Source organism: Ambystoma mexicanum, chromosome 9 (genome assembly GCF_040938575.1).
Source record: "Ambystoma mexicanum isolate Mex_15411 chromosome 9, UKY_AmexF1_1, whole genome shotgun sequence".
Lineage (NCBI taxonomy): Eukaryota > Metazoa > Chordata > Amphibia > Caudata > Ambystomatidae > Ambystoma > Ambystoma mexicanum.
The window spans coordinates 667,407,480-667,420,637 of record NC_090931.1 but is presented as its reverse complement, the minus strand read 5'-3'; the positions used below and the strand labels follow the sequence as shown (position 1 = coordinate 667,420,637).

General features: G+C 42.1%; 1 protein-coding gene across 8 annotated transcripts in view; it reads left to right on the top strand.

Moving 5' to 3' along the window:
- Nucleotides 1-13,158, top strand: part of ALS2 (alsin Rho guanine nucleotide exchange factor ALS2) — a 1,241,906-nt gene that overhangs the window by 547,159 nt on the left and 681,589 nt on the right. For all 8 annotated transcript variants that reach the window (XM_069615500.1, XM_069615498.1, XM_069615499.1 and 5 more), the window contains one exon: nucleotides 5,494-5,674. In XM_069615500.1, coding sequence (XP_069471601.1) covers nucleotides 5,494-5,674 — 181 coding nt within the window. The remainder of the gene's footprint in view (nucleotides 1-5,493; nucleotides 5,675-13,158) is intronic.

Here is a 13,158-nt window from a genome sequence, read left to right as displayed (position 1 = left end):
TTTGTTTGTGCATTTATATAGAGTACGAACCCTCCGGTATCTGAGCGCTGCTTATTTCCCACGGTGTGTGGAGCTCATTTATGGACCTCGGAAGGATGCAAGGCTGAGTTTGGCCCTGCCGGGATTCGAACCTGCGTCAGCAGGCTCTGCACGGATGTCAAAGCAAGCGCTGTACTTGCTGTGCTAGCTGACCGGCTGTGTGGGACATGCTTCCATTCAGGCTAATGTTCGCAATTCTCTCTGAAAGTTGGACTGTTTAACATTCACAAACATGTCTGGGTCTGGCGCAGGCTAATGTTCACAATTCTAATCAGGTGCGGCATTGCTAACATTTACAATTCTGACGTAAGGTAATGTTGAGTGGCAGGGTTTTCCAGAGTAGAGTAATTGCTCTACTCCCCAGCCATGCCACACTTACTTTTTTTGGTTGCTACTGGTTGACGGCTGGTCACTGGCTTCCCCTGCGGACACCTGCTGACACTTTCTGGAGCCGCCTCTGTTGGAGCCGCCCTTTGCCTTGGGGCCCTTAGCCGTGGGGGCTGCCAGGCAGAGGGCTGCCCTGGGAGGGTCAGTTAAGATCAGGAGATGCAACCAATCAGGGCAGGGTGGGCGGGAGGGGAGATAGACCAGGAATAGAGCGCCAGGGCAGAGGGGATGCAGGCACACAGGCCTAAAGGCTGATTTATAACTAAATAACGGCCAAATGGACACACAAGGGTCGCACCACTCACCTGCTTACTGGATGGCAAAAGGAGGCAGGCAGGGTGAGTGCAGGTCGGTTGACCCGAAACAACAGGGCTATTCCTCCAATCACAGACAGTGGGCGGGATGGGAGGCGGGAGGGGAGAGAGACCAGGAAGAGAGCACTGGGGCAGAGGGGATGCAGGCACACGGGCCTAATGGCTGATTTCTAACAAAATTACAACCACACGGACACACAAGGGTCGCATCACTCCTCTGCTTACTGGATGGCAAATGCCAGTGTTTGTATCCTACTTACTTTTGTGCAGATTTTACTCCTAGGCTGTACTTACACCCACGGTAGTGCACAGAAGAGACACAGTTAACCCAAAATGGTGACTGTTTTCTTTTTTCACCATTTCTTGTTTGCTTGTCCTTTCTTAGTCCTTTTTTTGCCATGCAGGGTGGAGGAGGTCCTGGTTTGTTGTTTGTCCTTGGCGGGATCCCTTTGTGAAGCCTGCCAAAGCTCCATTGTGTCTGTGAGTACAGGATATGGGGACTCCAAAAGCCCACTGTTCTTTGTCTTCTGTTGTGCCTCCCTAGAACCAGTTGCAACTGTTGGGGCTAGCACCCAGAGTTTGAATGGTGCATGGGTCCTGATTGGCTGGGTTCCTGCATAGAAGGCGTGGATCCTGAGGCTGAAGACAAGTTGATGACTCGAACTGAAGAAACAACGAGGAAGAAGAGGATAGATGCCACAGCCACTTCCACACGACCAGAGATACCTTCTGCTGTGCGACCGCCTCCTTCCAAAAGTAAGGAGAACACCAAAGAGGACGACTCTGTCCCTTAGACTGGTGGGACCAATCAGTCTTGAGACGACCGGAATTTTGAACCATCCCACGACGAGCTGTGACCTTCAAGGTCTGCAATCCTCCAATAACCATGGACCTGTGGCCACTGTGCAGTGCATAGTTTTCCGAAGATTGAATCCTCACTAACTTTGGTGGACACCTTCCGGACCTCCAGAGGCAAGATTCCACGCCTGGAGGTTCCCTCATCAGACTGCTAAACCGAGAAAGCGAGACAAATCGACCGGGCGGTAACCGTTCTTCACTGGTGCTTTGAAAAATCTGCCAAAATCCCAGAACCCTGTAGAATACTTTGCTGAGAGCCTCTTCACTCGACTGCTGCTGCAAGATCCATTCCAGTGTCCCTTCTTTCGTCTGCCTGACCAGGAATCCAGTGACTGGGTCTACTGCTGCTGCATCATAAAGGCGTTGTGCACCTCTTCTTCACTCATAAGGTACTGTGAGACTCAAGGTAAAACTCTGGGTCTACTGCTGCTGCATCATAAAGGCGTTGTGCACCTCTTCTTCACTCATAAGGTACTGTGAGACTCGAGGTAAAACTCTGGGTCTACTGCTGCTGCATCATAAAGGCGTTGTGCACCTCTTCTTCACTCATAAGGTACTGTGAGACTCGAGGTAAAACTTAACTAGAGTTGCTTGGCTGCTCCTGTATTGCGGAATGCTGTTTTGTGTGTTTGGAATTTCACCCATACACGTTCGCCCAGGCTTAACAAAAGTGTGCCTTCAGGGAGCCTTCTTTGAAGTCCTTGAACCCTTCTTCCCACAAAAGCTTTACCTACTTGCTACTGAAGACTTCCTATGGAACTTTGGAACTGTCTACATCTTGTGCCTTACCTGTTTTGCGCTCCAATCTGACTCTGAGACACTCGTAACTCGATAGGGATGAACTTCTAAAGTGTTAGGCGTCAAATAATAACAAGCATTTACCTGCTTCATGTTGGTTTGGTTTCATCCATTCTTACCTGAAACGGATATTCTGAAAAGTGATTACAAAAGATGTACTTACCTCTGAATTGCATACTGCCATTCTAAAAGTAGTACAAAAGTGATTTACTTACTGTGAATATTGCATTGGGTTTTCTAAGTTACTCACTGTGTGATATTTACCTTAGCTTGGTGTGTATATAAAATAAACCATTATTTTTATATAATTTTAGTGTGTCAGTTTCTTTGAGCCTATGTGTATACTGCAAGTTCTTAGTACCACCTACAGCTTTTTCTCCCTCCTAAGAATAGCCTGGCTGCTCAGCCATTGCTTCCAACATAATTGTGTGTTTCAGGCCTAATCAAAGAGTTGGAGCCCTGTGTCTCAAGTGTGAGTGTTCTAAAGTCCTGCTTTTGATTGACTTTTGTAAAACTACGAGCCCGTGGGATAGCTCAGGGGCAACCCTTAGAAACTGGTCTCTGGTATTAAGCGTGTTAAATTATACTTATGATTATAACATAAGGTAGCCGGGGCTTTTGGGCAGAGAGGACAATACCTGTAAGAACACTCAGTACCCTGGCTTGTCTCTCCCTTTAAAAGATTTTTAGTATGAGGGAGTACACTTGGAATTTTATTTCGAGAATGGATTGCCCTGGTACTATAAAATAACTTCATAATTAAGCGTATTCATTCTCGTCAGGAAATTAAACACAGTGCTTTTAAAAGCAACCATTATGCCTCACTTTTTTTTGTTGACATTATAGTGTTTTCTTTAACATTTTCAGTATGCCGCATTGTGCAGTATATTTACAGATGTGCACAACTCTTATGCTGATATATTTTCTTAACTCTACCCTTTCTGGTTTTTGTTTTACTGTGCTACCATCACAGACGTTACCTTGCTTACCCAAAGCATCTTGCTCTGCAATAAAGGGGTGATGTGGTTCACTGGGACTTCTGAGCGCCTGCTGTGGAATACCTGGTGGGTGTTGTTTTGAATGAGGTCCTACGTTTCACCTGAAGCCAGTGAAGATTTTGATATAGATTTGATTTTGAGCATGGCCTCTTGTGCAAAATTCTCTATTCAAGGGAAATGTGAATAGAACGAAAAACCTCTGCCATTTCATAGACCATTAGAAGCCTGCTTTTTGGTAATAATCTAAGAGATGTAACCTTGATCAGGACCTTTAAGACATTACAAAATGGTGCATAGAACACAATATGGTTTCTGAAACATTTTGATATCTTACCTCTTTTCTCAGAAAAATGGCAGTGACTCAATTCTAATTTTCTTTTAGAAAAAGCTATGCATTGATCCAATCGTTTGCTTTGAGACATTGACACTTAGATATGGGCAGTCATTGATAATAGTTTGGTTCACAACACCTTGTTGTTTTTCTTAATTGTTTGGTTTAAACCCATAATAAAAGGCTGCAAGTCAGATGAAGATGTGAATTAACAATACATTTCCATCTGCACATTGCAATAATTTGATTTTTTTAATTTCTTTTTTTTTATTCCAATATGATTGAGATTATCCTCATATGTATAGTTCTCGAATTATTGGGGACTGTGCATGCTCACGAGACCCAGCCCCTCTACTTCTACTACTCCTATGGGAGTGACCAATGTCACATCCATTTTAACTTCAAATCCAAATCCTTGGGCTGTGCGATGGAAGATATGTCAATAATTCCTATAAACATTTTAACATTGGGGTGTGTTGTTATAAAAAAAAGAAATTGCACCAAGCCTAACGTCCATTATGTACTTAGTGATTCAATCATATATTTCAAATATACATTTCTGAGGTCATTTAATGATTCCAAAATGTGTGACAGAGAACGATGGACAAGGAAAGCGATCTCAGAGACAGCGACAGATTGGCACATGATTCCCTGGGTACAGCTGGTACTGGATAAAGTGAGTGCCCAACTACTGTTTGTTTACATCACCATATTATATTGCACTGCTCATGATATTGTAAGGAATGTTTAGCACATTGCACTGAAAGCTCCCCTTTAGCCCCAACGTGACCCAACTCAAACTTTGAGAGAAATGAAATGGATAACATTCTTTCAATATTTAATAAAAGTAACGGACCTCCTAAGCGCTATTCAGTGTTAATACTACAGCTCAATTGCGCTTATTTTTTCGACCTATGACAGATGAAATACTCAGTAGTATTCAAACCTGCAGGTTTCTCACAGATCTCAAAAGTGGGTGCAGAACCCACAAAATATTCGGACTTATTCAATGCTTTTTTCCACCTTTTTAATGTTATTGCTAACTAGGTTTCCATCATACTCTGTACATAATAAGCAAATCAAGCCTTTTTGAGAAAACTGTGAAATGCATGCATTTGGTAACGCACGTGTATGACTGATCTGCAAAAGTTCAGTACAGTTTGTGCATCAAATGTAGCACAAATTGCACATCCACAAGCTTAAGGCTGTGGCAGGTGGACAATTTCTGTGCTCTGTGGCAAGGTATGCTGTTCTAGTGCCAACCTTGAATGAGAAAAATATTGCCTGCCTTAGTGTGTATATAGAATAAGTGGTTACTGGGTGGACCTAGTTCAGAAGGAGCAGTGGCACTGACTTGTGATGTTCGCAGCCGGCTTTGCATGTTTGTGTGTCAAAATGAATCCGGCTATGCCAGCAACTGTGTGTTTAAGGCAATTTGTGCATACAGATTATGCCATAGAGAATAAGATGGGCCTACCCAATACAACAAAGCATCCCAGATTGTTCTCCAAGATGGACACTTTTTTTGAGGATTGCAAAGTCATTGGTACATGCGGATTGAGCTCAAATGTGTTGGTAATAAAACATACTTCGGTCACTGATTGTTTTACAGTGTTGTATCACCTGAAAACACTTGTCTAACTCAGTTGTTACTTAGTTGGCTATTGTTTGACCAAACGAAAGTCCTAAATTAATGTTTTTAATTATTCTGTCCTTTTGGCAATCAGTAGAATTGTGTGGGTTAAGATACCTCTTTCTTGTCATTCAGATAACCTTGGCAGTGTTCCTGCAGTCCAGCTGCTTCAGAACATGGCAAGCAAGTTTAGCAAATTGTGTTACCTGATTGGACAGCATGCTGCATCCCTGACTAACTTCCTGCATGGATCAAAGGAGGCAAAGCGCTTGGTCGTCCTCGAACACTCTAGTCTGTTTCAGGACAGCTACACAGAGTGAGTATCACATCTGGTCTCTACCGCAATCTCATTGGGGCTGCAGAGCCCATAAAGATAATGCAGACAGCTAGTGTCCTAAATTTAGTCTTTCTTAACGTGGCCAACATTTGCCCAGCATAGACTCTTACTATGATTCATATCCTGTGTGAATGTCTTCTTTTGGGGTTCTCCAAAATGGTGGAAAAGAAAACTAAACGATTGTGAGAGTGCCCAGCATATGGAGCTGCTTCACAGCACAGTTTTGGGGGTTTAGGATGGCGAGTCCTACAGGAGTCAATGAAGAGGCAATGACATGATATATCTGATAACTGTTGGGATGAAGGGCTGTGTTTGGACTGTAAGTTTTTTAAGACCATACCTTTCGTTTTCATCAGTGGGAACTGAATATATCCCTTATCCAAACTTTCTGTGAAGTTGTTGACGTAATCCAAAGATGTTCTTTCACCAAGGTGTGTGTATGTGACATTTGTGAGGTTGGCATCAAGGAAGGAGACACAGACAACCGATTCCATGTATAACAAATGTGTTATTAAAGAATATGTAAGGATGGCATAAAGCCTAACTTGCCTTATACTAAGGTGGGAATCCCTACCTAAGGAAAACTAAGGAAAGTCTGTGTCATAAGAGTGCAACTCAAAGGTATGTCTAAGTCCAAAACCTACACTGGCCGTCACAACTAATAACAAAACAGTATGTAGGAATGTCAGTCATTAACTAAACGGTGTTCCAAACATAAAGTTCTGAGCTATTTCCAGCTCATGCTTATTCTTCAGCTTCTTTTCCCAAATGTCAATACGCTCGTTATAATGTTCACTTTACCTTCTTGTGGACTAAATATATGAAAGTTCAATACCTTTTATACAGGTCAGGATGCGCTTCCCCAAGTTCAATATAATTCCATGGCAACACGTCACAGTAATATTAAAGAATGACATAAAAGAAGATTCTTAAGGCTTTGGTTAGTGTTTCACCAACCCTTGTATGCAACAATGATAGCTTTCCTTGTCAATACAACAGCAAGCTTCCTTTTAGGCATATAGCGTTCTCTGGTCTTTGCGCACTTGTTAGACCACACGGTCCACCCACTACAGATCCACGCAACCAGGAACCGTGCATTCACTTTCAGCAGGTCTTGATTCAGCAGGTAGTATTTCTCTGGTCTAGGCACAGTTGTTGGCTCGCACAATCCACCCATTACAGGTCGTGCAACCAGGAACTTCCAGGTTTCCTTGAGTATTACAATATTCAGCCAAACAAGTGGTTTCTTGACTTAGACTCCAACTTTGCACTTAGTCTGTTATTCAATGTATTTCCTGTTTGCTTTCAGTTCATTATGTAATATTTGTAGTTGTGCTGTTTCATATCACTCAATGTACCAAAAGTGTTTATAGTCTTTGTCTTCCTTTTACTTTGACATTCAATAGGTGCAAGTTTCACATATCTCATTCAGTTAGGTATTCAATAATTGTATCTCTACTTGGTTTCATTCAATTCAGTGTTCAATAAGTTTTAAGTTGCCAGTTTAATTCAATTTTATATTCAATAAGGGCAACTTGGCTTATTTCATTCAGTTTAGTATTTGATAAGTGCTCCTTTGCTTCTTTCATTCAATTCAGTATTCAATAAAGGCAATTTAGCCTGTTTCGTTCTTGCCCTTGTCTTGTCCCCATCATGGCATTGTGGGTGCCCCTGGCACCTGATGTGATGCATTTGTGAATGCTTGACACTGCCTTGCATATACCTTTTAACTTTAGTGTTACCACAGTTTTATCTCTTGCTGCACTCTTGATTTTGCCATTGTGTTACATTTAGCTGCATTTTGTGTACAGCCATTGTGTTGAATTCAGCCGCTTTCTGAGAATAGCCACTGTTCAATATTTGTTAGTATAGCCACTGTATTAAATGTAACTGCACTTTCAGTACAGCCTTCTGTGTTGAACTTAATATAACCACTGTGTGGGAGTCAGCTGCTGTTTGAGTAAACTGTGGATCATCTAGCCCTGCTTAAAACTCACCCCCATTTAATCCAAGCTGCCTTTGAGTATAGCCACAGTGTTCTATTTAGCAAAAAAATCGAATGTAGCCACTGTCATATTTACCTACATTTTTAGTATACCCACTGTCATATTTAGCTGTATTTTTTAGTGTAGCCACTGTCATATGTAGCTGCATTTTTGAGTGCAGCCACTGTCATATGTAGCTGCATTTGTTAGACTCTAGCCTCGATTATAACTCGCCCCATTTAAATCTAGCTGCCTTTTGAATATAGGCTCTGTTACATTTAGCTGTTTTTTTAGTATAGCCACTGTTATATTTAGTCAAAATTTGCATATAGCCACATACTTAGCTGCATTTTTAGTACATCCACTGCGCCCTAGTGAGCTGCATTTTTAGTATATCCACTGTTTCATATTTAGCTGCAAATGTGAGTATAGCCATTTTCTCATGTCCTGTTTAGCCGCAATTTTTCAGTTAGCTACTGTGTCATATGTAGCTGCAATTTTTCTTAGTATAGTGTGAGAAAACTGAAGGCATCCTTACATTTTCTTCCTCTGGATCCTTTGCTCAGGTGGCCAGGGAAGGGCCATCACGCTTTGATCTCAACCCTGGGGATGGGCAAGCGAGGGAGGATCACCTGAGTAGGGGGTCCGTGGGTAGTGAAAAAGAGATGCCCGAGGGTAGGATGCAATATCCCTCGCTTCCCAGTTATCCATCACTCAAATCTCCCTCAGCCTTTATGGGACATGCAAACCCTGCTGTCCCTGATCTAAGAGGGAGGCGAGAGTATGGTACCAAAAGTGAAGCAGGCAATGAGGGGGGGGTCAGAAGAGACAAGGGTCTGGCTTGGACCTCAACACATATTTAACTTCCCCTCTTTTAGATCATAGGTGTGCTGTCAAGACCAGTACTCTCATGACAGGGTACCAAAGGCAAAGACTAGCCTTAAACGAGGGGAATCACCCCAGTCATATAAAAACAAGGCCAGGGTATTCCCTTTTCTCCTCTTTCAGTCACCCCATGATTATTGACCCTACAAACATAATTTTCAATCTCATCCCATCTCCCCCTCCCAATTTCCAACATTTACTGGGACGAGAGGCAACCTAGAGTAATGAAGATTACTCATAGGAACAACACTGATGCACGGAAAGGTCTACTACACTCCACCATCAGATGGAGGATGTACACGAGTTTCTTACACACCATTTATTGCGCCATAGGTCATATATCGAAACACTGACATCTTTTGTGGTGACTGAAACTAAAGTTTAATCATAGCCCTTTGTGATGACACGTGTTTCGACACTGCTGTCTCTTTATCAAATCTGGGCAAATCTGAAGTTTTGAATTTATGCAACAGAATTATAAATATAGGTAATCCAAATTAAGATTCCAAAAGACAGTTACCAACATTGTGAATAGTGAAAATTAATAATAGAACAAGCATTATGCGGATCACAGTGTTACAAAGAAAAAATCAATTTGATATTCATTCATAATATGTAGAAAAACCACAGAGATTTAGGTGGGGGTTTGGGGAGGATTAATAGGGTTATGAGAAATAAGAAAAAGCAATAATAAAATAATTCAAAATAAAAGAGAAAACGGGAGGAAAAAACACACAGTAACATAAGTATATGATGATGAGTAGGGCAAGAATACTTGTGAGACTGTTGCATTCTTCCATATGTTACTCTTGTGATGATTCGATTATAGTAAAATATACATACGTTGCCATAACTACTTGTTAAAGATAACAAAGGTCAGGTTCAGTGGTGCCAATCTAGTGCCAGTTAAACATTTTGTAGTGAAGCAGTGACTAGGTTTACGGTCGATTCTCTGAGTTTAAGTTGCCTATTAATTTGCAGAAGATCTTACCTTTACCTTTATCCAAGTTAAATTCAAATTAGATTTTCAAATTTTCATGTGACAATTCCTGGGTTAAATCCCACCTAAGATTTAATAAACATAGTTTGATTGTTTGAATAGTGCGCATAGTTGGAAGCCTCATGCTTCAGGTTGTGATGTGTCATTTATTCATACTTAAGGAATTAATACCAACACAAAAAATATTGTGTGTTAAATGTAAATAAATTGCCTTGGGCATGCAGTTGCGAAAAAAAAGAGAAAAAGCATCCTTTAACAAGAGAAAGTCCCTGTGTTTGTAACCATTCTTTATCTAGAGTGGGGCATAAAACTATTTTGGTATAACATTGCACATTTTACATTGTTCCACATTTAGAAAGCTCCCATGGCAAGCTCCAGATAATCTGGTGGGGCTAGTATGCAGATTGCCACATATATCTATGCGCGCAAGTGTAAGATAACATTTTATTAGGAAGTTACGCATTCCTTGTAAAACTAGGGGTGGTCGTATTAACATGACTCCCTGCCTTGCGAGGGGCTTACCCGCACGGGATATCTTGTCTCGCGACGCGCGTCGGTTTAATGAGACTGGCATCAGTTAGTTCTATTTAAAAGTGTCTCCCTGGAGGCCAATAGTCCTACCTTGGTTTCTGCTGTTTGGAAACTTGGCGGCCATCTTTTTGGAACCGTCTTAGTGAATGGCATGAGATGGGTGTTTGAAAAATGTAGAATTGTTATTAAATTAAACATTAAACATTTAAACAATTAAACATTACTAATGGAATGTAATATATGTATATAGTAGAGAATGTATATCTTACATCGTAGTTATTGTAGCTCTTGACGCTGAACCTTTGAAGGCTGCATTGGAAAATCATGCTGTGTTGCAGCCTTCCGCTAATTATGATGTATTAGGCTGGAACACATTACCTAATCAGCAGACGTATCTTGCTGTAAGTGGATAGATAAAGCATTATATATTCCTCATGTCCTGACTGGTACATAAATAACAGACCATAGCATAACGGAGATAGGCAACATTAAATAGAGAATTGGATGGAGAAATTAGAAACAGAAAACACACATTATGTACACACTAAGCAATTGATACAATCTAGCCCAGTTTGGTATTTCTTATTCGTACATGCTATACTCTTGATACAATCAAGTCCAGTTAGATGTTACTCTTAGTCAAAAAGACGATGTACAGATATATGTTATCCCATCTTGATCTGAAAAAACTCTCAATTACGTTTAATTTTTAATAAAGAAATTATGACATCTCGGTGTCTGAATTCAAACCATAATCCACTGTACGGAAATGGCAAATAAGATTTACCTCCTCCTGTCGGAGTTTCAGTTCCTGATTTGCATCCTCTTTGGTTTAGGGTGACTCACTTGATCCCAATAAATCTAAAGTCCTTTTTGTCTTGCATTTGATGTTTGGTTTGCCAATGGTCGGCCAAGGTTAAACTTTTATCTTCACTGCCAATTCCTGATAAATGTTCTTTAGTTCTCGTACGTAACTCACGGATGGTACTGCCAATGTAAATGAGCTGGCACGTACATATGATGGCATATATGACGTATTTTGAGCGATGTTAATGTGAATTCCATTTGAATCCTGGAAGGTGACTGGGCTATCCAAAGCATACTGGCGTATGGACCAAGTTCCGCATTTTCTGAAACCCTTTTCAGGGGGCTGTAGCCACATTGTCGTTGCCTTGTGTTGTATCTCTGAGAGTAGAGATGGACATAGGTTGTTCTTATGTGTTCTTGCTCTGGTGTAAGTCATCCAAGGATACTTTTGAATAAACTGTCCAATGTGAGGATCCATTTTAAGGAGGTGCCAACTCTTTCTCAGAATCTGGCTAATTTTCTGATTGTTTTCGCAGTATGCAGTAATAAATTTAACTTGATCATCTTGCTTGTACCGATCACTGGTTTTGGGTTTTAGGGAAGATGATCTTGCTGTTTGTTTTGCACATACACTCCACCACTAGGCTGTCCCATTAATAGAGTCAGGCAAGGTCAGGCACCTGACATTAACCATACACACCTGAATCCACTTGACTACCAGTTAGGGTATATAAGTTGTGGTTCTGCCAGGTAGAGAGAGCGAGCTGGGGATGCTGAATGGATTGTGGATGCCAGGGAACAGGAAGCTGCAGCAGGAGGTGCCTGGAGGATCCGGAGGAGAACGGGACGCCAGGACGATGACCCGGTGTGTCAGAGGGTGTGTCAGAGGGGTTGCAGTGTGGGGAGGGAGCCATGTCTCCATGGAGCCGGATTGGGGAAAGCTGTGACCTGTTGGCCATATCCAGGCCAGTGCACGTTCCCCAGGGACGTGTGTCGGTCCCAGGAGTGTCAAAGGGGCAGGTGGTGAGACTCTAACCTCGGCCATCAAATCCTGACAGGATTGCCTGCTAGCACTGCGCTATGATAGGAATTTCATGAGCGAGAGAGAGAAACTCGGTAGCGTGTGGGTGGCTGGAACAGGAACAGTGATAGAGCGACAAACTGAGAGAGGCGAAAGAAAGCAGAAGAAAGGTGCACAAGCAGCACAAAAGCAGAAAAAGACAGAAGGTAATGATTTTGAAAAGCGGGAAGCCAAGTGAGGGTGCAAGCAACCCAAAAGAGAAAGGAAAGAAGTGTGCAAGAGGCACAGCAAAATGAAAGAAGGTGCAAGAGGCACGGTAAAGTGAAAGAAGGTTGCAAGAGGCACAGTAAAGGAATAGAAGTGTGCAAGAGGAACGGCAAAGTGAGAACTGTGCAAGAAGTACGGCAAAGTGGAAGTGTGAAAGAGGCACGGGAAGGAAAAGGTGCCAGAAGAAAAGTACAGAGTGTAAGGAGAGGACCAGGAATCAGAGTGGTCGCATATAGGAGGAGCAAAAGCCCTGCGTTCTCGAAAGTCTCTGATACTGCCCTGTGAAATAACTGTGCTTTGAGTGGTACACCCTAACAAGGTGAACTTTTGTTCGAAATAAAGAGGGTCCTTGGCTTGGGAAAGGAAACCTTGAGAGGCCCACAGAGAATTGTAAAGGGCAATGTTATAAGGAGAAAGGCCAAGGCTTGGGGAACGGAGCCCTGAGATGCGTAAAGGGAATTGTTTCTTTTCTTTTGGAACCAGAGGGGTCTGAGCTTGGGGAAGGGAACCCCCATAGACCCAAAGGAACTTTGAATCTTCATTTGAGACAAGATGGCCTAGGCTTGTGGAAGGAACCCCTGAGAGGCTCACAATAACATGTGAGAGATATTGTTGAAAAAAGAGACGGCTAGACGTGGGGAAGGGAACTCTGAGAGGCCTACACGGACTAGTGTCTTTTCTTTTGAAAGCAGAAGTATCAGAGCTTGGGGAAGGGAACCCCAAGAGACCCAGAGACATTGTGAACTTTATTGACTTGCTGCAAGAACCCTACCTGGAAGTTTCCAATAGCACCCCTTTTGTGAGAACTTTTTTAAACTGACAGAACTAAACCTGACGGTAAGGCTACCTAGAACCAGTCTTGGTTTGCATTTCTTTTTGAGCCACCGTTGTTCTTTAAGAAGACCCAATATCACAATTGTTTTAAGAGTGATGGCAAGCGTAGGTTTTAACACCGACAGTCTTTGGT